The sequence below is a fragment of the Pristiophorus japonicus genome, chromosome X (assembly GCF_044704955.1).
Source record: "Pristiophorus japonicus isolate sPriJap1 chromosome X, sPriJap1.hap1, whole genome shotgun sequence".
Classification (NCBI taxonomy): domain Eukaryota; kingdom Metazoa; phylum Chordata; class Chondrichthyes; family Pristiophoridae; genus Pristiophorus; species Pristiophorus japonicus.
In genome coordinates this window covers 40,223,864-40,248,702 of record NC_092010.1, presented here as the reverse complement: position 1 = coordinate 40,248,702, position 24,839 = coordinate 40,223,864, and the positions used below count along the sequence as shown (strand labels likewise).

Here is a 24,839-nt window from a genome sequence, read left to right as displayed (position 1 = left end):
GGGGCCAGACAGAGCGAGAGAGAGGGGCCAGACAGAGCGAGAGAGAGGGGCCAGACAGAGCGAGAGAGAGGGGCCAGACAGAGCGAGAGAGAGGGGCCAGACAGAGCGAGAGAGAGGGGCCAGACAGAGCGAGAGAGAGGGGCCAGACAGAGCGAGAGAGAGGGGCCAGACAGAGCGAGAGAGAGGGGCCAGACAGAGCGAGAGAGAGGGGCCAGACAGAGCGAGAGAGAGGGGCCAGACAGAGCGAGAGAGAGGGGCCAGACAGAGCGAGAGAGAGGGGCCAGACAGAGCGAGAGAGAGGGGCCAGACAGAGCGAGAGAGAGGGGCCAGACAGAGCGAGAGAGAGGGGCCAGACAGAGCGAGAGAGAGGGGCCAGACAGAGCGAGAGAGAGGGGCCAGACAGAGCGAGAGAGAGGGGCCAGACAGAGCGAGAGAGAGGGGCCAGACAGAGCGAGAGAGAGGGGCCAGACAGAGCGAGAGAGAGGGGCCAGACAGAGCGAGAGAGAGGGGCCAGACAGAGCGAGAGAGAGGGGCCAGACAGAGCGAGAGAGAGGGGCCAGACAGAGCGAGAGAGAGGGGCCAGACAGAGCGAGAGAGAGGGGCCAGACAGAGCGAGAGAGAGGGGCCAGACAGAGCGAGAGAGAGGGGCCAGACAGAGCGAGAGAGAGGGGCCAGACAGAGCGAGAGAGAGGGGCCAGACAGAGCGAGAGAGAGGGGCCAGACAGAGCGAGAGAGAGGGGCCAGACAGAGCGAGAGAGAGGGGCCAGACAGAGCGAGAGAGAGGGGCCAGACAGAGCGAGAGAGAGGGGCCAGACAGAGCGAGAGAGAGGGGCCAGACAGAGCGAGAGAGAGGGGCCAGACAGAGCGAGAGAGAGGGGCCAGACAGAGCGAGAGAGAGGGGCCAGACAGAGCGAGAGAGAGGGGCCAGACAGAGCGAGAGAGAGGGGCCAGACAGAGCGAGAGAGAGGGGCCAGACAGAGCGAGAGAGAGGGGCCAGACAGAGCGAGAGAGAGGGGCCAGACAGAGCGAGAGAGAGGGGCCAGACAGAGCGAGAGAGAGGGGCCAGACAGAGCGAGAGAGAGGGGCCAGACAGAGCGAGAGAGAGGGGCCAGACAGAGCGAGAGAGAGGGGCCAGACAGAGCGAGAGAGAGGGGCCAGACAGAGCGAGAGAGAGGGGCCAGACAGAGCGAGAGAGAGGGGCCAGACAGAGCGAGAGAGAGGGGCCAGACAGAGCGAGAGAGAGGGGCCAGACAGAGCGAGAGAGAGGGGCCAGACAGAGCGAGAGAGAGGGGCCAGACAGAGCGAGAGAGAGGGGCCAGACAGAGCGAGAGAGAGGGGCCAGACAGAGCGAGAGAGAGGGGCCAGACAGAGCGAGAGAGAGGGGCCAGACAGAGCGAGAGAGAGGGGCCAGACAGAGCGAGAGAGAGGGGCCAGACAGAGCGAGAGAGAGGGGCCAGACAGAGCGAGAGAGAGGGGCCAGACAGAGCGAGAGAGAGGGGCCAGACAGAGCGAGAGAGACGGGCCAGACAGAGCGAGAGAGACGGGCCAGACAGAGCGAGAGAGACGGGCCAGACAGAGCGAGAGAGACGGGCCAGACAGAGCGAGAGAGACGGGCCAGACAGAGCGAGAGAGACGGGCCAGACAGAGCGAGAGAGACGGGCCAGACAGAGCGAGAGAGACGGGCCAGACAGAGCGAGAGAGACGGGCCAGACAGAGCGAGAGAGACGGGCCAGACAGAGCGAGAGAGACGGGCCAGACAGAGCGAGAGAGACGGGCCAGACAGAGCGAGAGAGACGGGCCAGACAGAGCGAGAGAGACGGGCCAGACAGAGCGAGAGAGACGGGCCAGACAGAGCGAGAGAGACGGGCCAGACAGAGCGAGAGAGACGGGCCAGACAGAGCGAGAGAGACGGGCCAGACAGAGCGAGAGAGACGGGCCAGACAGAGCGAGAGAGACGGGCCAGACAGAGCGAGAGAGACGGGCCAGACAGAGCGAGAGAGACGGGCCAGACAGAGCGAGAGAGACGGGCCAGACAGAGCGAGAGAGACGGGCCAGACAGAGCGAGAGAGACGGGCCAGACAGAGCGAGAGAGACGGGCCAGACAGAGCGAGAGAGACGGGCCAGACAGAGCGAGAGAGACGGGCCAGACAGAGCGAGAGAGACGGGCCAGACAGAGCGAGAGAGACGGGCCAGACAGAGCGAGAGAGACGGGCCAGACAGAGCGAGAGAGACGGGCCAGACAGAGCGAGAGAGACGGGCCAGACAGAGCGAGAGAGACGGGCCAGACAGAGCGAGAGAGACGGGCCAGACAGAGCGAGAGAGACGGGCCAGACAGAGCGAGAGAGACGGGCCAGACAGAGCGAGAGAGACGGGCCAGACAGAGCGAGAGAGACGGGCCAGACAGAGCGAGAGAGACGGGCCAGACAGAGCGAGAGAGACGGGCCAGACAGAGCGAGAGAGACGGGCCAGACAGAGCGAGAGAGACGGGCCAGACAGAGCGAGAGAGACGGGCCAGACAGAGCGAGAGAGACGGGCCAGACAGAGCGAGAGAGACGGGCCAGACAGAGCGAGAGAGACGGGCCAGACAGAGCGAGAGAGACGGGCCAGACAGAGCGAGAGAGACGGGCCAGACAGAGCGAGAGAGACGGGCCAGACAGAGCGAGAGAGACGGGCCAGACAGAGCGAGAGAGACGGGCCAGACAGAGCGAGAGAGACGGGCCAGACAGAGCGAGAGAGACGGGCCAGACAGAGCGAGAGAGACGGGCCAGACAGAGCGAGAGAGACGGGCCAGACAGAGCGAGAGAGACGGGCCAGACAGAGCGAGAGAGACGGGCCAGACAGAGCGAGAGAGACGGGCCAGACAGAGCGAGAGAGACGGGCCAGACAGAGCGAGAGAGACGGGCCAGACAGAGCGAGAGAGACGGGCCAGACAGAGCGAGAGAGACGGGCCAGACAGAGCGAGAGAGACGGGCCAGACAGAGCGAGAGAGACGGGCCAGACAGAGCGAGAGAGACGGGCCAGACAGAGCGAGAGAGACGGGCCAGACAGAGCGAGAGAGACGGGCCAGACAGAGCGAGAGAGACGGGCCAGACAGAGCGAGAGAGACGGGCCAGACAGAGCGAGAGAGACGGGCCAGACAGAGCGAGAGAGACGGGCCAGACAGAGCGAGAGAGACGGGCCAGACAGAGCGAGAGAGACGGGCCAGACAGAGCGAGAGAGACGGGCCAGACAGAGCGAGAGAGACGGGCCAGACAGAGCGAGAGAGACGGGCCAGACAGAGCGAGAGAGACGGGCCAGACAGAGCGAGAGAGACGGGCCAGACAGAGCGAGAGAGACGGGCAGACAGAGCGAGAGAGAGAGAGAGAGACGGGCAGACAGACAGACAGAGAGGGGCAGAGAGAGAGAGAGAGAGAGAGCGAGACGGGCAGACAGAGAGAGAGAGAGAGAGAGAGAGAGAGAGAGAGAGACGGGCAGACAGACAGCACACAGGTTAACGGCTGCTCAGGACACAAGCACACAGTGTGCCGGGGAGAGCCAGGGAACAGAATTCCCAACCTCTGACCTTGCTCTGGGTCTCTGCTTCTTCATTGGCCGCTTTGTGCTTGGCAATCTCGTTCAGCTTACCCAGTACGCTCTGGAGGGTGCAAAGTGCAAGAGGGACAGTATTAATCGTCATTCAGAGAGGCAGGGGTTAATCAAGGTCGGTCAGCGTGGAGCGGGGTTATGGTGAGCTCGCGCCTGACTCACGTGCGTGAATCTTTTGAGGAGGGTCGATGAGAGTAGAGTGCTCGATGTAATCTACATGGACTTTAGCAAGGGTGGGAATGTGGTAGAAGATCAGCCGTGATCTTATTGAATGGGGGAGGCAGGCTCGAGGGGCTGTGTTCAAAGTTCCTGCTAATTCCTTTCGCGTACACGATCAGTTTATGGTCGCGCATGTGCGGTATCTCCTCCGGCGGCAGGAGCTGGTGAGAGGCCTGCGCGGGGAGCTTGCCTTCGATCTTCGGGGGAAGGCTCGCCATATGGCCGACTCCTGCTCCTGGTTCCAACGTTCTTGGGTCAAAGCAGATTCCCGGGATTTACCTGTAGCCTTGCTTCAACCTGATCCAACATCGCTGGGTCCAAGGCGCTCACTTTGGTCTGAAGAACCTCCACAGCTCTCTGGGGAAAAAAGGAATTAAAACATTAACTGTGGCACAAGGAGAATTTTGGGTGCTCATCGCGTTGAGAAATGTTCGGACAGCGGAATGGATTTCTTCAAGTTTCATACACTCCCAGGGCAGGTACAGGGGGTTAGATACAGAGTAAAGCTTCCTCCAAACTGTCCCATCAAACACTCCCAGGGCAGGTACAGCACGGGTTAGGTACAGAGTAAAGCTCCCTCTACACTGTCCCATCAAACACTCCCAGGGCAGGTACAGCACGGGGTTAGATACAGAGTAAAGCTCCCTCTACACTGTCCCATCAAACACTCCCAGGGCAGGTACAGGGGGTTAGATACAGAGTAAAGCTCCCTCTACACTGTCCCATCAAACACTCCCAGGGCAGGTACAGCACGGGTTAGGTACAGAGTAAAGCTCCCTCTACACTGTCCCATCAAACACTCCCAGGGCAGGTACAGCACGGGTGAGATACAGAGTAAAGCTCCCTCTACACTGTCCCATCAAACACTCCCAGGGCAGGTACAGGGGGTTAGATACAGAGTAAAGCTCCCTCTACACTGTCCCATCAAACACTCCCAGGGCAGGTACAGGGGGTTAGATACAGAGTAAAGCTCCCTCTTCACTGTCCCATCAAACACTCCCAGGGCAGGTACAGGGGGTTAGATACAGAGTAAAGCTCCCTCTTCACTGTCCCATCAAACACTCCCAGTGCAGGTACAGCACGGGGTTAGATACAGAGTAAAGCTCCCTCTACACTGTCCCATCAAACACTCCCAGGGCAGGTGCAGCACGGGGTTAGATACAGAGTAAAGCTCCCTCTTCACTGTCCCATCAAACACTCCCAGGGCAGGTACAGGGGGTTAGATACAGAGTAAAGCTCCCTCTTCACTGTCCCATCAAACACTCCCAGGGCAGGTACAGGGGGTTAGATACAGAGTAAAGCTCCCTCTACACTGTCCCATCAAACACTCCCAGGGCAGGTACAGGGGGTTAGATACAGAGTAAAGCTTCCTCTACACTGTCCCATCAAACACTCCCAGGGCAGGTACAGGGTGTTAGATACAGAGTAAAGCTCCCTCTACACTGTCCCATCAAACACTCCCAGGGCAGGTACAGCACGGGGTTAGGTACAGAGTAAAGCTCCCTCTACACTGTCCCCATCAACCACTCCCAGGGCAGGTACAGGGGGTTAGATACAGAGTAAAGCTCCCTCTACACTGTCCCGATCAAACACTCCCAGGGCATGTACAGCACGGGGTTAGATACAGAGTAAAGCTCCCTCTACACTGTCCCATCAAACACTCCCAGGGCATGTACAGCACAGGTTAGGTACAGAATAAAGCTCCCTCTACACTGTCCCATCAAACACTCCCAGGGCATGTACAGCACGGGTTAGGTACAGAGTAAAGCTCCCTCTACACTGTCCCATCAAACACTCCCAGGGCATGTACAGCACGGGTTAGGTACAGAGTAAAGCTCCCTCTACACTGTCCCATCAAACACTCCCAGGGCAGGTACAGGGGGTTAGATACAGAGTAAAGCTCCCTCTACATTGTCCCATCAAACACTCCCAGGGCAGGTACAGGGGGTTCGATACAGAGTAAAGCTCCCTCTACACTGTCCCCATCAAACACTCCCAGGGCAGGTACAGGGGGTTAGATACAGAGTAAAGCTCCCTCTACACTGTCCCATCAAACACTCCCAGGGCAGGTACAGGGGGTTAGATACAGAGTAAAGCTCCCTCTACACTGTCCCCATCAAACACTCCCAGGGCAGGTACAGGAGGTTAGATACAGAGTAAAGCTCCCTCTACACTGTCCCATCAAACACTCCCAGGGCAGGTACAGCACGGGTTAGATACAGAGTAAAGCTCCCTCTACACTGTCCCATCAAACACTCCCAGGGCAGGTACAGGGGGTTAGATACAGAGTAAAGCTCCCTCTACACTGTCCCATCACACACTCCCAGGGCAGGTACTGCACTCCCATACACCACATTGATTTTAACACTTATACTCCCGTATAATCACAGGAACAGGAGGCCGCCAATCAGTTCCTCCAACTTGCTCTGCCATTCAAACAGATGCTGGCTGATTTTTATTTTAACTCCATTTACCGGCGTTGGTTCTGTAACTATCTATACCTTTGCCTAACAAAACTATATCAGTGTCCGGTTTACATTTCCAATTGACCCTAGAATCCAGGGAATGTTGGTCGATTACAACCAATGCAGTCACTATCTCTTCCTAGGATGCAAGGCCAGGGGACTTGTCCGCCTTTAGTCCCATTATTTTACCGAGTACTACTTCTTTAGTGATAGTGATTGTACTAAGTTCCTCGCTCTCTATAGCCCCTTGATTATCCACTATTGGGATGTTTTTAGTGTCTTCTACCGTGAAGACCGATATAAAATATTTGTTCAATGTCTCTGCCGTTTCCCTGTTCCCCATTATTAATTCCCCAGTCTCATCCTCCAGGGGACCAACATTTACTTTAGCCACTCTTTTCCTTTTTATATACCTGTAGAAACTCTTACTATCTCTTTTTATATTTCGTGCGAGTTTACTTTCATAATCTATCTTCCCTCTATCATTTTTTTTAGTCGCTCTTGGCTGGCTTTTAAAAATTTCTCAACCCTCTGGCCTCCCACTAGTCTTGGCCACATTGTATGCCCTTGTTTTCAATTTGATACTCTCCCTTATTTCCTTAGTTAGCCACGGATGGTTATCCCTTCTCTTACAGTCTTTCCTTCTCATTGGGATATATTTATGTTGCAAGTTATGAAATATCTCCTTAAATATCTGCCACTGTTCATCAACTGTCCCATTCTTTAGTCTATTTTTCCAGTCCACTTTAGCCAACTCTGCCCTCATACCTTTGTAGTCTCCTTTATTTAAGCTTAGGACCCTGGTTAAGAGAACCAACTTTCTCTACCTCCAACTGAATTTGAAGTTCAGCCATGTTGTGGTCACCCATCAGATAGTGGATGGAGGGGGAGGTCATGCTTACCATTAGACAGGAGCTCTGCAGTCCGACAGTCAGTGGGTTCTGTGTGAAGGAAAACGCGAGGTCAGTACACAAGAAACTGGCAAATGCCAGACACAAGTCTCCAGCTGAACCAGGACCCAGACCCCGCAACACAATCAGAACATGCAGCAGGGGCAGGGAACCGGATTCCAGATGTGCTCTAGCGGAATGGGCAATTGAAGATCGGGAAGACCGAAGTCATTGTTCTCGGTCCCCGCCACAAATTCCGTTCCCCAGCCCCTGTCTGAGGCTGAATCAGACTGTTCACAACCTCGGTGTTATATCTGACCCGGATGTGAGCTTCTGGCCACATATCCCGCAACATAACTCAAACCTGCCCGTTTCCACCCTCCGTAACATCGCCCGTCTCCGCCCCCTGCCTCAGCTCATCCGCTGCTGAAACCCTCATCCGTGCCTTTGTTACCTCCAGACTTGACTATTCCAACACACTCCTGGCTGGCCTCCCACATTCTACCCGACGTAAACTAGAGGTGATCCAAAACTCGGCTGTCCCCATGTCATAACTCACACCGAGTCCCACTCACCCATCACCCCCTGTGCTCGCTGACCCCGTGTCCTAACTCATACCCAGTCCCACTCACCCATCACCCCCTGTGCTCGCTGACCCAGTGTCCTAACTCACACCCAGTCCCTCTCACCCATCACCCCCTGTGCTCACTGACCCCGTGTCCTAACTCGCACCGAGTCCCACTCACCCATCACCCCCTGTGCTCACTGCCCCCGTGTCCTAACTCGCACCGAGTCCCACTCACCCATCACCCCCTGTGCTCGCTGACCCCGTGTCCTAACTCGCACCGAGTCCCGCTCACCCATCACCCCCTGTGCTCGCTGACCCCGTGTCCTAACTCGCACCGAGTCCCACTCACCCATCACCCCATGTGCTCGCTGACCCCGTGTCCTAACTCGCACCGAGTCCCGCTCACCCATCACCCCCTGTGCTCGCTAACCAACATTGGCTCCCGGTTAAACAACGTCTCGATTTCAAAATTCTCATCCTTTACAAATCTCTCCATGGCCTCCTTGCCCTCTCCCAGCCCCTGTAACCCGCTCCAGCCCCTGTAACCCGCTCCAGCCCCTGTAACCCTCCCTATCTCTAACCTCCTCCAGCCCCTACACCCCTCCCTATCTCTGTAACCGCCTCCAGCCCCACAACCCCCAAGATGTCTGCACTCCTCTAATTCTGCCCTCCTGACCATCCTTGATTATAAATCGCTCCACCATCGGTGGCCGTGCCTTCTGTTGCCTGGGCCCCAAGCTCTGGAACTCCCTCCCTGAACCTCTCCGCCTATCTCTCCTCCTTCAATACGCTCCTTAAAACCTCCCTCTTTGACCCAGCTTTTGGTCACCTGTCCCTAATTTCTACTTATGCGGCTCGGTGTCAAATTTTTATCTCAACACTCCTGTGAAGCGCCTTGGGACATTTCAGTGTGTTAAAGGCGCTATATAAATACAAGTTGTTGTTGTATATTTTGTGGCGTTTAGATGAATGAGGGGCGATCTCACTGAAACATAAAATTCTAGAGGGCTTGACAGCATAGATGCTGAGCAGAGCACTTTACATCGGCCCCCCCCCTCCACTCCCCCGTCTGTCGTAGCCCATACCTGTCGATCGGAGTCTGTACCCACAGCCGCTTCGAGCTCTGCCAGACGCTTTTCCAGTTCTGCTACCTTGGAGAGAGAAACAGATGAAATTACCCTCGACGCTGTCTGTGGGTTTCCACCCGGCTTCAGAGCAGTTTTCATCACCTCCGTCCTTCCTTCCACCTAACCAGCGGCTGGAAACCTCACGTCAAAACCGGCAACGGGATCATTTCTGCACGGTCGGCAGTGCAGTGACTGGGTCCCCCAGGGTCAGGGTCCCCCAGGGTCAGGATCCCCCAGGGTCAGGATCCCCCAGGGTCAGGATCCCCCAGGGTCAGGGTCCCCCAGGGTCAGGATCCTGGGCAGGGGGGGGGAAAGAGACTGACTGACTGGCCAGTCCCAACGCTGGCCCCGCCCAGGCTCACACAACATCAGCACCGGCCGCAGATTACCCATGGGTCTGATCACAATAACCAGACTCAACGGCAACAGGATCAGTTAATCTACCAGTTTCACCCCCTCGCCCCCCCCCCCCCCCCCGTCATCCTAACCCCATTTGCTCCCCTTCCCTCCCATTCTTTGCTCCCCTCCCCCCCCCCCCAGATATAGACGGACAGTTCCTTACCCCCCCCCCACCACTCCCACCTCCCCTTACCTTGGCTGCCTGAGTGAAGCGAGTCTGCTCGGGCCGGTAGTACAGCTCGTACGTGACCGCGTTGCCGTCTCCGGTCTTGCCGGGGCTTTTCCCCGCCGACGAGAAGGCTTTCCCGCTCTTGGTGACATCGAGCTGGGCGAGGAGGCGCCTGGCACACAGGACGAGGTGTGGGGGTGGGGTTGTGGGGGGGTAGGTTATGCGAGAAGGGAAGACAAAGGTGGAGGGGAGGGCAGAAGGAAAATAAATAAATGTTACGTATTGACATTCCGGAACCATCGACACAGCTTACCGATCTCCGTCCTGTGATGTAAAGTTCCTTTCAGACCGAGTGCCCTCAAGTCGAACCCAAGCAAGAATCTCACAGCACAGGAGGATCCCACTGGGCCCATCGTTGCCCGTGCTGTGCCGGCTCTGTGACAGAGCGACCCAATCAGTCCCACTCCCCCCCTGCCCTTTCCCCCACAGCCCTGTGAATTTTTCCCCTTCCAGTATTTACCCAATTCCCGGTTTGAAAGTCACGATTGAATCTGCTCCCACCGCCCTTTCAGGCAGCGCGTTCCCGATCACAACAACTCGCTGCGTAAACACATTCTCCCCATCTCCCCCTCTGGTTCCATCGCCGATTATCGTCAATCTGTGTCCCTCTGGTTACCCCACCCTCCTGCCCCCGGGGAACAGTTTCTCCCCGATCTACTCCATCAAAACCCCTCCTGATTGTGAACCCCTCTATTAAATCTCCCCCTTAACCTTCTCTGCTCCAAGGAGAACAACCCCAGCTTCTCCAGTCTCCCCACGTCACTGAAGTCCCTCAGTTGCGACCAGATGCAGGTCTTTAAAATTATCAATGGCTTGGACAGGGTAGATGTGGGGAGAATTTCCAGTTGTGGGAGAATTTAAAAAACCTAAGGGGCCATCAATATCAGACAGTCACTAATAAACCCAATGGGGAATTCAGGAGAAATTTCTTTACCCAGAGCGGGGGTGAGAATGTGGGACTCGCTGCCACAGGGAGGGGAAGAGGTGTACAGCACAGATGCTTTCATAAGGAAACGAGGTGAGTACATGAGCAAAAAGGGGAACAGAAAGATATGCTGAAAGGCTAAGGTGAAGTCGATGGAATGGGAGAGACTGGTGTGAAGTCTAAACACGGGCACACATTGCTTGGGCCGAAAGCCTGTTTCTGTGCTGTACATCTGTGTCATTCCTTGGCACCATTCTAGTATATCTCTGCACCCTCGCCAAGGCCTCAACACCCTTCCTAAAGTGTGGTGCCCTGAACTGGGAGGCAATACTGGACAGCAGAGGTCTAACCAGTGGTTTATAACGCTTCAACACAACTTCCCTTTCTCTTATTCTTTTCAACTTTCTTGCAAGGGGGGTTGGAGTACAAGAGTAAAGAAGTCTTGCTGCAATTGTACATCATCATCGGCACTCCCTCGGAATCGAGGAAGACTTGCTTCCACTCTAAACACGAGTCCTGAGGTGGCTGAACAGTCCAATACGGGAACCACAGTCCCTATCACAGGTGGGACAGATAGACGTTGAGGGAAGGGGAGGGTGGGACTGGTTTGCCGCACGCTCCTTCCGCTGCCTGCGCTTGGTTTCTGCATGCTCTCGGCGACGAGACTCGAGGTGCTCGGCGCCCTCCCGGATGCACTTCCTCCACTTAGGGCGGACTGGTCTTTGGGCCAGGGACTCCCAGGTGTCGGTGGGGATGTTGCACTTTATCAGGGAGGCTTTGAGGGTGGTCCCTTGTAACGTTTCCTCTGCCCACCTTTGGCTCGTTTGCCCGTGAAGGAGTTCAGAGTAGAGCGCTTGCTTTGGGAGTCTTGTGTCTGGGGCATACGGACAATGTGGCCCTGCCCAGCGGAGCTGGTCGAGTGTGGTCAGTGCTTCAATGCTGGGGATGTTGGCATGGTCGAGGACGCTAACGTTGGTGCGTCTGTCCTCCCGGGGAATTTGCAGGATCTTGCGGAGACATCGTTGGTGGTATTTCTCCAGCGACTTGAAGTGTCAGCTGTACATGGTCCATGTCTCTGAGCCATACAGGAGGGCGGGTATCACAACAGCCCTGTAGACCATGAGCTTGGTGGTGGATTTGAGAACCTGGTCTTCAAACACTTTTCCTCAGACGGCCGAAGGCTGCACTGGCGCACTGGAGGCGATGTTGGATCTCCTCATCAACATCTACTCTTGTTGATAGGAGGCTCCTGAGGTATGGGAAATGGTCCACGTTGTCCAGGGCCGCGCCGTGGATCTTGATGACCAAGGGGGCAGTGCTGTGCGGCGAGGACAGGTTGGTGGAGGACCTTTGTCTTACGGATGTTTAGCGTGAGGCCCATGCTCTCGTACGCCTCAGTGAATACATCGACTATATCCTGGAGTGCAGTCTCTGTGTGTACAGACGCAGGCGTCGTCCGCGTACTGTAGCTCGAGGACAGAGGTTGGGGTGGAGACGGTATAGGTTAAATAGGGGACGAAATCCACTGTGACTCTGGGAGGAGCTCATCAGGCACAGGGAGAAGACGGCTGAGGAGGAATCGAGCGACAACTTTCCCAGTGGCTGCTAGCAGGGAGATGAGAGAGAGAGACAGGGACAGGGACAGGGACAGGGAGGCCGTCTGTTCAGCTGTCACACCCTGCAATTGTACAGGGCCTTGGTGAGACCACACATGGGATTCTGCGCACAGTTTTGGTCTCCACACCCAAGGAAGGATATACTTGACTTGGAGACGGTGCAGCGAAGGTTCACCAGACTGATTCCTGGGATGAGAGGGTTGCCCTATGATGAGCGATAGTGTAGAATGGGCCCATACTCTCTGGAGTTTAGAAGAATGAGAGGCGATCTCATTGAAACATACAAGGTTCTGAGGGGGATTGACAGGGTAGATGCCGAAAGGTTGTTTGCCCGTCTGGAGAGCCTCGAACTAGGGGGCTTAATTCCCTCGATATCCAAAACTCTATCGATCTCAGCCTTGAATATACTCAACGACTGAGCCTCCACAGCCCTCTGGGGCAGAGAATTCCAAAGATTCACCCCCCTCTGAGTGAAGAAATTCCTCCTCATCTCAGTCCTAAATGGCCGACCCCTTATCCTGAGACTGTGACCCCTGGTTCTAGACTCCCCAGCCCGGGGGGAAACACCCTCCCTGCATCTCCCCTGTCGATCCCTGTAAGAATTTTGTACATTTCAATGAGATCACGTCTCATTCTTCTAAACTCCAGAGAATATCGGCCCAGTCTGCTCAATCTCTCCTCATAGGACAATCCCCCCCATCCCAGCAATCAGTCTGGTGAACCTTCGCTGCACTCCCTCAATGGCAAGTATATCCTTCCTTAGGTAAGGAGACCGACACTGTACACAGTACTCCAGGTGTGGTCTCACCAAGGCCCTGTATAACTGCAGTAAGACGTCTTCACTCTTATACTCAAACCCTCCTGTAATAAAGGCCAACATACCATTTGCTCTAATCACTTGCTGTACCTGCAGGTTAACTTTCAGTGATTGGTGTACAAGGACAGCCAGGTCCCTCTGTACACCGACATTTCACAATCTCTCACCGTTTAAATCACTGAGCACTGCCCTCAGAGGAAATACTCCAGGATGAAATAGCTAAGCAGTAGCGAGTGGTCACCACACGCACCCCCCCTCACCCCAAGCGGTATTGAGTGGTCACACTCCCCCGCCCCCCCCACCGTATCGAGTGGTCACTCCCTCCCCCGCCCCCCACACGGTATCGAATGGTCACTCCCTCCTACACCCCACACGATATCGAGTGGTCACACTCCCCTTCCCGCCACCCCCCCCCCACACGGTATCGAGTGGTCACTCCCTCCCCCCCCCCCAACACTGTATCGAATGGTCACTCCCTCCTCCCCCCCACACGGTATCGAATGGTCACTCCCCCCTCCCCCACACAGTATCGAATGGTCACTCCCCCCTACCCCACACAGTATCGAATGGTCACTCCCCCCTCCCCCACACAGTATCGAATGGTCACTCCCTCCTCCCCCCCACACAGTATCGAGTGGTCACTCCCCCCCTCCCCCACACAGTATCTGGTCACTCCCCCCTCCCCCCCACACAGTATCGAGTGGTCACTCCCCCCTCCCCCACACAGTATCGAATGGTCACTCCCCCCTCCCCCACACAGTATCGAATGGTCACTCCCCCCCTCCCCCACACAGTATCGAATGGTCACTCCCCCCTCCCCCACAGTATCGAATGGTCACTCCCTCCTCCCCCCCACACAGTATCGAGTGGTCACTCCCCCCTCCCCCACACGGTATCGAGTGGTCACTCTCCTCCCTCCCCCCCCACATGGTATTGAATGGTCACTCCCCCCACGGTATCAAGTGGTCACTCCCCCCTCCCCCACACGGTATAGAGTGGTCACTCCCCCCTGCCCCCCCCCCACACGGTATCGAGTGGTCACTCCCCCCTGCCCCCACACGGTATCGAGTGGTCACTCCCCCCCCACGGTATCGAGTGGTCACTCCCCCCTGCCCCCCCCCCCCCCACACGATGTATCGAGTGGTCACTTTCCCCTCCACACGAGGTATCGAGTGGTCACTCCCCCCTGCCCCCCCCCCCAACACGGTATCGAGTGGTCACTTCCCCCCCCCCCTCCCCCACACGGTATCGAGTGGTCACTCCCCCCCCTCCCCCACACGGTATCGAGTGGTCACCCCCCCACCCTCCCCCACACGGTATCAAGTGGTCACTCCCCCCCCTCCCCCACACGGTATCAAGTGGTCACTCCCCCCACCCTCCCCCACACGGTATCGAGTGGTCACTCCCCCCCCCTCCCCCACACGGTATCAAGTGGTCACTCCCCCCACCCCTCCCCCACACGGTATCGAGTGGTCACTCCCCCCCCTCCCCCACACGGTATCAAGTGGTCACTCCCCCCACCCTCCCCCCACGGTATCGAGTGGTCACTCCCCCCCCCCCCCCCCCCCACACGGTATCGAGTGGTCACTCCCCCCCCTCCCCCACACGGTATCAAGTGGTCACTCCCCCCACCCTCCCCCCCACGGTATCAAGTGGTCACTCCCCCCACCCTCCCCCCCACGGTATCAAGTGGTCACTCCCCCCACCCTCCCCCACACGGTATCGAGTGGTCACTCCCCCCCCCTCCCCCACACGGTATCAAGTGGCCACTCCCCCCACCCTCCCCCCCACGGTATCGAGTGGTCACTCCCCCCCCCCCCCCACATGGTATCGAGTGGTCACTCCCCCCCTCCCCCACACTGTATCGAGTGGTCACTCCCCCTCCCCCACACGGTATCGAGTGGTCACTCCCCCCACACTGTATCGAGTGGTCACACTCCCCCTCCCCCCCTCCCCCCCTCCCTTCTCGGTATCGAGTGGTTCCTCCCTCTATCGGTGGTCACTCCCCCCTCCCCCACACGGTATCGAGTGGTCACACTCCCCCCTCCCCCACACCGTATCGAGTGGTCACTCCCCCCTCCCCCACACGGTATCAAGTGGTCACTCCCCCCCTCCCCCACACGGTATCAAGTGGTCACTCACCCCACCCTCCCCCCACACGGTATCGAGTGGTCACTCCCCCCTCCCCCACACGGTATCGAGTGGTCACTCCCCCTCCCCCACACAGTATCGAGTGGTCACTCCCCCCTCCCCCACACGGTATTGAGTGGTCACTCCCCCCTCCCCCACACGGTATCGAGTGGTCACTCCCCCCCCCCCTCCCCCACACGGTATCGAGTGGTCACTCCCCCCACCCTCCCCCACACGGTATAGAGTGGTCACTCCCCCCCCCCCTCCCCCACACGGTATCGAGTGGTCACTCCCCCCCCCCTCCCCCACACGGTATCGAGTGGTCACTCCCCCCACCCTCCTCCACACGGTATCGAGTGGTCACTCCCCCCTCCCCCACACGGTATCGAGTGGTCACTCCCCCCCTCCCCCACACTGTATCGAGTGGTTACTCCCCCCTCCCCCACATGGTATAGAGTGGTCACTCCCCCCTCCCCCACACTGTATCGAGTGGTTACTCCCCCCTCCCCCACACGGTATCGAGTGGTCACTCCCCCCCTCCCCCACACTGTATCGAGTGGTTACTCCCCCCTCCCCCACATGGTATAGAGTGGTCACTCCCCCCCTCCCCCACACTGTATCGAGTGGTCACACTCCCCCTCCCCCACACGGTATCGAGTGGTCACACTCCCCTCCCCCCCTCCCCCCCACACCCCTCCCCCCCTCCCCCCCACACGGTATTGAGTGGTCACACTCCCCCCTCCCCCACACGGTATAGAGTGGTCACTCCCTCCCCCCCACACGGTATAGAGTGGTCACTCCCCCCCTCGGTATTGAGTGGTCACTTCCCCCCTCCCCGGTATCGAGCGGACCCTCCCCCCTCCCCCACACACGGTATAGAGTGGTCACTCCCCCCACATGGTATAGAGTGGTCACTCCCCCCCCTCGGTATAGAGTGGTCACTCCCCCCCCCTCGGTATAGAGTGGTCACACTCCCCTCTCCCCCTCTCCCCCCCCCCCCCCCCCCACACAGTATAGAGTGGTCACTCCCCCCCTCGGTATTGAATGGTCACGCCCCCCCTCGGTATTGAGTGGTCACTCCCCCCTCCCCGCCACACGGTATCGAGTGGTCACACTCCCCCCTCCCCCACACACGGTATTGAGTGGTCACTCCCCCCACACGGTATAGAGTGGTCACTCCCCCCACACGGTATAGAGTGGTCATACTCCCCTCTCCCCTCTCCCCTCCCCCCCCCCCACACGGTATAGAGTGGTCACAATCCCCTCCCCCCCCCCCCACACGGTATAGAGTGGTCATACTCCCCTCTCCCCTCCCCCCCCCACACGGTATAGAGTGGTCACTCCCCCCCTCGGTATTGAATGGTCACGCCCCCCCTCGGTATTGAGTGGTCACTCCCCCCTCCCCCCCCACACGGTATAGAGTGGTCACTCCCCCCCTCGGAGTAGAGTGGTCACTCCCCCCCTCGGTATTGAGTGGTCACTCCCCCCTCCCCCAACGGTATCGAGCGGACCCTCCCCCCTTCGCCCTTACTTGGCCAGTGCACCCTCCGGGTCGGTCAGGTCGATGGTGGCGTCAGGCCCAAGCACCTTCTCCAGCTGCAGGGTGACCAGGTGCTGCTTCAGGGTGGCCACCTGGCTGGCCAGGGCAACGGGGGTCAGCTTCTCCTCCGCGCTCGACTCCTTCACCGCGTTCTGCCAAACAAACGCAACCGGGGCGGGTCGGTGAGTGAGATGGCGATCCAGTGACCTCTCCTCGCAAACTTGCTCAAAAACTTCCCCCGAGGAGGCACTCTCGGCCGGCCTCCCACCCTCCATAAACACGAGGTCATCCAAAACGCGGCTGCCCGCCCCCCACCACACCGTCATAACTCGCACCAAGCACCATTCTTCAACCCCATCCCCCACCGAGCTCGCTCATCTACCTGCATAGAATCAGACATTTACAGCACGGTCGGAGGCCATTTCGGCCCATCGTGTCCGCGCCGGCCGGCCAAGAGCTACCCAGCCTAATCCCACTTTCCAGCTCTGGGTCCGTAGCCCTGCAGGTTACAGCACTTCAAGTGCACATCCAAATGTGGTGAGGGTTTCTGCCTCTACCACCCTTTCAGGCCGTGAGTTCCATCCCAGACCCCCACCACCCTCTGGGTGAAGACATTTCCCCTCAAATCCCCTCTAAACCCCCCCCCCCCAATTACTTTCAATCTGTGCCCCCTGGTTGTTGACCCCTCTGCCAAGGGAAACAGGTCCTTCCTATCCACTCTATCCAGGCCCCTCATCATTTTATACACCTCAATCAGGTCTCCCCTCAGCCTCCTCTGTTCCAAAGAAAACAGACCCAGCCTATCCAATCTTTCCTCATCGCTAAAATTCTCCAGTCCCAGGCAACATCCTGGTAAATCTCCTCTGTACCCTCTCCAGTGCAACATCCTGGTAAATCTCCTCTGCACCCTCTCCAGTGCAACATCCTGGTAAATCTCCTCTGCACCCTCTCCAGTGCAACATCCTGGTAAATCTCCTCTGCACCCTCTCCAGTGCAACATCCTGTTAAATCTCCTCTGTACCCTCTCCAGTGCAACATCCTGGCAAATCTCCTCTGTACCCTCTCCAGTGCAACATCCTGGTAAATCTCCTCTGCACCCTCTCCAGTGCAACATCCTGGTAAATCTCCTCTGTACCCTCTCCAGTGCAACATCCTGGTAAATCTCCTCTGTACCCTCTCCAGTGCAATCACATCCTTCCTGTAATGTGGTGACCAGAACTGCACGCAGTACTCCAGCTGTGGCCTAACCAGTGTTTTATACAGTTCAAGCATAACCTCCCTGCTCTTGTATTCCATTCCTCGGCCAATAAAGGCAAGTATTCCGTATGCCTTCTTAACCACCTTATCCACCTGGCCTGCTACCTTCAGGGATCTGCATTACCCCTCTCTTTTGTGAAAATAGACGCAAAGTATTCATTAAGAACCATACCCATGTCTTCCGCCTCCACACACACATTACCTTTCTGGTCTCTAATAGGCCCTACTCTTTATTTAGTTACCCTCTTGCTCTTAATGTATTTTATAAAACATCTTTGGGTTTTCCTCGATTTTCCTTTTTAATTTCACCCCTGCACATTGTTAAGCAACGTCTCAATTTTAAAATTCTCATCCTTTTCAACTTGCTCCATGGCCGCCTCCTCTCTCTCCTCCCTATCTCTGTAACCTCCTCCAGCCCTACAACCCTCCGAGATCTCTCTGTAACCACCTCCTCCCTATCTCTGTAACCTCCTCCAGTCCTACAACCCTCCGAGATCTCTCTGTAACCACCTCCTCCCTATCTCTGTAACCTCCTCCAGCCCTACAACCCTCCGAGATCTCTCTGTAACCACCTCCTCCCTCTCCTCACTATCTCTGTAACCTCCTCCAGCCCTACAACCCTCCGAGATCTCTCTGTAACCACCTCCTCCCTATCTCTGTAACCTCCTCCAGCCCTACAACCCTCCGAGATCTCTCTGTAACCACCTCCTCCCTCTCCTCCCTATCTCTGTAACCTCCTCCAGCCCTACAACCCTCCGAGATCTCTCTGTAACCACCTCCTCCCTATCTCTGTAACCTCCTCCAGCCCTACAACCCTCCGAGATCTCTCTGTAACCACCTCCTCCCTATCTCTGTAACCTCCTCCAGTCCTACAACCCTCCGAGATCTCTCTGTAACCACCTCCTCCCTCTCCTCCCTATCTCTGTAACCTCCTCCAGCCCTACAACCCTCAGAGATCTCTCTGCTCCTCCAATTCTGGCCTCTTGACCATCCCCAATTTTAATTGCTCCACCACTGGCAACTGTGCCTTCAATTGCCAGGGCCCCAAGCTCTCCCTCCGCCTCGCTCTCCTCCTCTAAGACACTCCTTAAAACCTAACTCTACATGGCTATGGACCGAGAGCTGGAAAGTGGGATTAGGCTGGATGGCTTTGTCGGCCGGCACGGACTGAATGGCCTCTTTCCGTGCTGTAAATTCCTATGATTAAAACCTACCTCTTTGACCCAAGCTTTTGGTCACCTGTCCTAATATCTCCTTATATGGCTCAGCGTCAAATTCTGTTTGATTTATGCCCCCGTGAGGCGCTTTGGGACATTTTACTGCATCAAAGGCGCTGTATTAATGCATAAACACCGGCATGGACCTGTTGGGCCAAATGTACCTTGCAACACACTGCAGCAAGGCTACGCGGGGTCTGGGGGCGCGGGAGGGAGGGAGGGAGGGAGAGAGGGAACAAGTCCTGAACAGTAGCACAAGCTTGGATGACGCCAGCTGCCTCGTGATTGTGGGATCCATCAGCTCACCGACAGTACACAGCGTCGAAAACAAAATCCAATTATACTTCTGTTTGTAAATGAACCCCCCACCACCACCACACCCAGAGACTGTATGTAAACAGAAACGATGCTGTGTTCTGCTATCATGCTGCAATTTCTGCAAGCAGCGGTTTTTTTCACACATGCCATAAACTGCCTTTCCTTTGTTTCGCCTTATCGTCCTCGGCCACAGCTGGCTGGCTGACAGAAGATTCATGCACCACTCATTGCTGTGGGTAATGGCACGGAATACTGATGGTGGCGTCTGGGAGGTTGGGGACTGCGAGAGAGAAAGAGCGAGAGAGAAAGAGCGAAAGAAATGTATTTATATAGCGCCTTTTACGACCACCGGACGTCTCAAAAGCGCTTTACAGCCAATGAAGTACTTTGGGAGTGTAGTCACTGTTGCAATGTGGGAAACACCAATTTGTGCACAGCAAGCTCCCACACACAACGATGTGATAATGACCCAGATCGTCTGTTTTTTTGTTATGTTGATTGAGGGATAAATATTGGCCCCAGGACACCGGGGAGAACTCTCCCTGCTCTTCTTCCAAATAGTGCCCTGGGATCTTTTACGTCTCATCCGAAGGGAGGAGGAGAGCCTGTTGCAGCACTACCCTCACACGTTATTCTATCCTCCTCGTCGCTCCCTGGACGTGTGGGGGGGGGGGGGGGCAAGGCGACAGGGAAGGGAAACATTCCAGGAGCATCGAATGGAAAAGACAAACTGGAATACCACCAATCTTCTCTAAGATGTGCAATCGGCTTTCAGCTTTTAAATTTAAAAAAAAAGCTCATGCAAAGTGCGGCAGTACAGCGGGACCTGGGGGTCTTTGTGCATGAAACACAAAAGGTTAGTATGCAGGTACAGCAAGTGATCAGGAAGGCCAATGGTATCTTGGCCTTTATTGCAAAGGGGGATGGAGTATAAAAGCAGGGAAGTCTTGCTCCAGTTATACAGGGTATTGGTGAGGCCACACCTGGAGTACTGCGTGCAGTTTTGGTCGCCGTATTCAAGGAAGGATACACTTGCTTTGGAGACAGTTCAGAGAAGGTTCACTCGGTTGATTCCGGAGATGAGGGGGTTGACTTATGAGGAAAGGTTGAGTAGGTTGGGCCTCTACTCATTGGAGTTTAGAAGAATGAGAGGTGATCTTATTGAAACGTATAAGATTATGAGGGGGGCTCGACAAGGTGGATGCAGAGAGGATGTTTCCACTGATGGGGGAGACTAGAACTAGGGGGCATGGTCTTAGAATAAGGGGCCGCCCATTTAAAACTGAGATGAGGAGGAATTTCTTCTCTCAGAGGGTTGTAAATCTGTGGAATTCTCTGCCCCAGAGAGCTGTGGAGGCTGGGACATTGAATATATTTAAGGTGGAGATAGACAGATTTTTGAGCGATAAGGAAGTGAAGGGTTATGGGGAGTGGGCAGGGAAGTGGAGCTGAGTCCATGATTGGATCAGCCATGATCGTATTAAATGGCGGAGCAGGCTCAAGGGGCCGAATGGCCGACTCCTGCTCCTGTTTCTTATGTTTTACGCGCAGTATTTTGAATGGTCTCAAAAAAAGTACCAAGGAACATTGAATACCACTGCAAGCTAAACCGAGACGGTGCAGTAAGGGCTCCGGAGCAGAGGAGAGAGCGGCAAATCCAAGAGCCGACTGTCTCGGAATTCCACGAAGACCGAACAAGACACGCAATGGACTCTGGAGGGGAGGGGAGGCACAAACCCTGGAACCACGCAGGGAGGAGTTGGATGGAAAGGGGAAGAAATGAGCTAGGAACAGCTGAATACCATTGAGAGAAAGTCATTGCGTTGCGATGAACATTGCTCTTTTCTCTCACTAACGCCCGATACAACAGCAGTAACAGCTTGCATTTATACAGTGCGCGTAAATGTAGTAAAACGTCCCAAGCCGCTTCACAGGGGCGGTTATCAGACACACTTTGACACCGAGCCGCATAAGGAGATATTAGGGACAGGCGAGCAAAGGCTGGGTCAGAGAGGTCGGTTTAAGGAGCGTCTTGAAGGAGGAGAGAGAGGCGGAGAGGTTTAGAGAGGGAGTTCCAGAGCTTGGGGCCCAGGCAACAGAAGGCACGGCCACCGATGGTGGAGCGATTATAATCAGGGATGGTCAGGAGGGCAGAATTAGAGGAGTGCAGAGATCTCGGGGGGTTGTGGGGCTGGAGGGGGTTACAGAGATAGGGAGGGGTGTAGGGGCTGGAGGAGGTTAGAGATAGGGAGGGTGTAGGGACTGGAGGAGGTTACAGAGATAGGGAAGGGTGTAGGGACTGGAGGGGGTTACAGAGATAGGGAGGGGTGTAGGGGCTGGAGGAGGTTACAGAGATAGGGAAGGGTGTAGGGACTGGAGGGGGTTACAGAGATAGGGAGGGGTGTAGGGGCTGGAGGAGGTTACAGAGATAGGGAGGGTGTAGGGACTGGAGGGGGTTACAGAGATAGGGAAGGGTGTAGGGGGCTGGGGGAGGTTACAGAGATAGGGAGGGGTGTAGGGGTTGGAGGAGGTTTCAGAGTTAGGGAGGGGTGTAGGGACTGGAGGGGGTTACAGAGATAGGGAGGGGTGTAGGGACTGGAGGGGGTTACAGAGATAGGGAGGGGTGTAGGGGCTGGAGGGGTTTCAGAGTTAGGGAGGGGTGTAGGGACTGGAGGAGGTTACAGAGATAGGGAGGGGTGTAGGGACTGGAGGGGGTTACAGAGATAGGGAGGGGTGTAGGGGCTGGAGGGGGTTACAGAGATAGGGAGGGGTGTAGGGGCTGGAGGAGGTTACAGAGATAGGGAGGGTGTTGGGACTGGAGGGGGTTACAGAAATAGGGAAGGGTGTAGGGGGCTGGAGGAGGTTACAGAGATAGGGAGGGGTGTAGGGGCTGGAGGGGGTTACAGAGATAGGGAGGGTGTTGGGACTGGAGGAGGTTACAGAGATAGGGAGGGGTGTAGGGACTGGAGGAGGTTACAGAGATAGGGAGGGGTGTAGGGGCTGGAGGGGGTTACAGAGATAGGGAAGGGTGTAGGGGGCTGGGGGAGGCTACAGAGATAGGGAGGGGTGTGTTCTGCAGCACAGGCGCACACAGCGCCACAACAGCAGGAAGGGGGTCTCACCTTAATGTGCTCCACCTCCTCGGAGAGTTCTTTCATCTCGTGGAGCAGGCGCTGATACTTCTGCTGCGGACTCTCCTTCATGCCGCATCCTTCGCCGAGCTGTGGGGGAACAAAAAGTGACCAGTGTTACGCACAACGCATCACCGTCTGCTGCACAGGGAGGTCCCCTCCCTGCTCTAACCCAACACTGGAGGGGGGGGGGGGGGGGGGGGGGGAGAGAGAGCGAGACCGACTGCCCCTTAAACACCAATCACCTTACACGAGGGGGTTTGATGGAGTGCATCGGGAGAAACGGTTTCCTCTGGCGAGAGGGTTGGTAACCAGAGGACACAGATGGAAAGACTTGCCTTTATATAGCGCCTTTCTGCACCACCAGACGTCTCAAAGCGCTTTACAGCCAATGAAGTACTTTTGCCCCCTCAGGTGGACGTAAAAGATCCCATGGCCACTATTTGGAAGAAGAGCAGGGGGAGTTCTCCCCGGTGTCCTGGGGCCAATATTTATCCCTCAATCAACATCACTAACACAGATGATCTGGGTCATTATCACATCGCTGTCTGTGGGAGCTTGCTGTGCGTAAATTGGCTGCCGCGTTTTCCACCACCACCATTATAGGCGATAAGAGGCATGCGTTCACAGGTGAGAAACACAGAAAATAGGTGCAGAAGCAGGCCATTCGGCCCTTCGAGCCTGCACCACCAATTCAATATGATCATGGTTGATCATGCAACTTCAGTACCCCATTCCTGCTTTTCAATGAAGGAGCTAATATTCCAGATCCCGAACTACATCCTGAAGGGTGGAAGATGCCTGTGGGTGGATTGTTTTAACGTGGGGTGACCGTTGCATAGAAACGTTTAAAATTCTGACGGGTTTGGACAGGTTGGATGCAGTAAGAATGTTCCCAATGTTGGGGAAGTCCAGAACCAGGGGTCACAGTCTAAGGATAAGGGGTAAGCCATTTAGGACCGAGATAAGGAGAAACTTCTTCACCCAGAGAGTGGTGAACCTGTGGAATTCTCTACCACAGAAAGTAGTTGAGGCCAATTCACTAAATATATTCAAAAGGGAGTTAGATGAAGTCCTTACTACTCGGGGGATCAAGGGGTATGGCGAGAAAGCAGGAAGTGGGTACTGAAGTTTCATGTTCAGCCATGAACTCATTGATTGGCGGTGCATGCTAGAAGGGCTGAATGGCCTGCTCCTGCACCTATTTTCTATGTTTCTATGTCTCGGTCCGGGGGCAAGGGTTAACCAGGACGACTGGAGACCTGCTCTGCTGCACGGACCTAATTTTGGATTGGAAGCAATGAGGGGCTGGCAGCCAATATATACATAGCAGCGAGCACCAGTAATGGGTGAGCGGGACATGGTGCAGGTTAGGACACGGGCTCAGAGCTTTGGACGGGCTGAAGTTTGTGGCGAATGGGAGGCTGGTGAGGAGAACAACGGAGGAGACAAAAGCATGTATAATGGCTTCAGCAACATGCGGACTGAGGGAGCGGCCGAGATGGGTGATGATGTGGGCAGCCTTTGTGATGGGAGTGGATATTGAGTCAGGATCAAATCGGACGCCAATGTCGAGAACCGCCTGTTTCAACCTGAGACAATGGCCAGGGAGGGAGATGGAACCATTGGTGAGGGAATGGATTTGTGGGTTGGGGCAAATATGAAGGCTTGGCTTTAATCTTCCCACATTACAACAGTGACCACACTCCAGAAGTACTTCATTGGCTGTAAAGCGCTGTGGGACGTCCGGTGGTCGTGAAAGGTGCTATATCAATGCAAGTCTTTATTGGTTTGATCTGAAACCCGTCGATTTGAGGAACGGCACAGGGTGGTGAAAAGGCTCAGCGTTGATCCCCAAGCCCTGTGCAGAGGAGGGGCAACTGCAGGAAGGGCTCCAGTCCGGGGGGTGGGGCGGGGGTGTTACAACGGTAGCATTGAGACCATGGGCTCAAATCCCTGGTAAATCATAAGCGGCACTGGTGCGGGAAAAACACGGGGGGAGGGAGAGAGAGAGAGAGAAAGAGAGAATGCAGCATTGCTATCCAGGGGCGTCGCTGGGACAGTGCTGAGGTACCTTGACTCCACATCCAATCCCCACTTAATGTGGGATCAGGTTGGGCTGTTAATTGAGACTGATCGATTCAGACTAGATAGTCCGGGGGTGGTGTGTGGAGTCACTCAGGGTGCAGACCCACATCCCCAGCAGCAACACTGGGACTGCCCCCTGCACGGGTAACGATAAGTAGACGGCTAGTTCCCCATCGCCGGTGTAAATATATTTCACTGGATAGGAAGGAGCCTGTACCGCAAGCTCCCGCTCAAATCTGCCAGCGTTTCTCGGGCAACCACAAGGCAACGAACCAGCAGAGTCAAAACGTCAACATTGACGTCATTAGTTACACTGTG

The 24,839-nt window shown here is 56.1% G+C and overlaps 1 protein-coding gene across 1 annotated transcript in view; it reads right to left on the bottom strand.

The window, feature by feature from the left end:
* The window catches only part of LOC139240911 (dynactin subunit 2-A-like), a 93,567-nt gene that overhangs the window by 5,456 nt on the left and 63,272 nt on the right, over positions 1-24,839 (bottom strand). The window contains exons 5-11 of the mRNA XM_070869418.1: positions 22,425-22,523; positions 16,502-16,662; positions 9,447-9,594; positions 8,813-8,878; positions 7,172-7,210; positions 4,084-4,161; positions 3,563-3,634 (exon numbers count right to left, since the gene is read on the bottom strand). Of these exons, the coding sequence (XP_070725519.1) occupies positions 3,563-3,634; positions 4,084-4,161; positions 7,172-7,210; positions 8,813-8,878; positions 9,447-9,594; positions 16,502-16,662; positions 22,425-22,523 (663 nt within the window). The remainder of the gene's footprint in view (positions 1-3,562; positions 3,635-4,083; positions 4,162-7,171; positions 7,211-8,812; positions 8,879-9,446; positions 9,595-16,501; positions 16,663-22,424; positions 22,524-24,839) is intronic.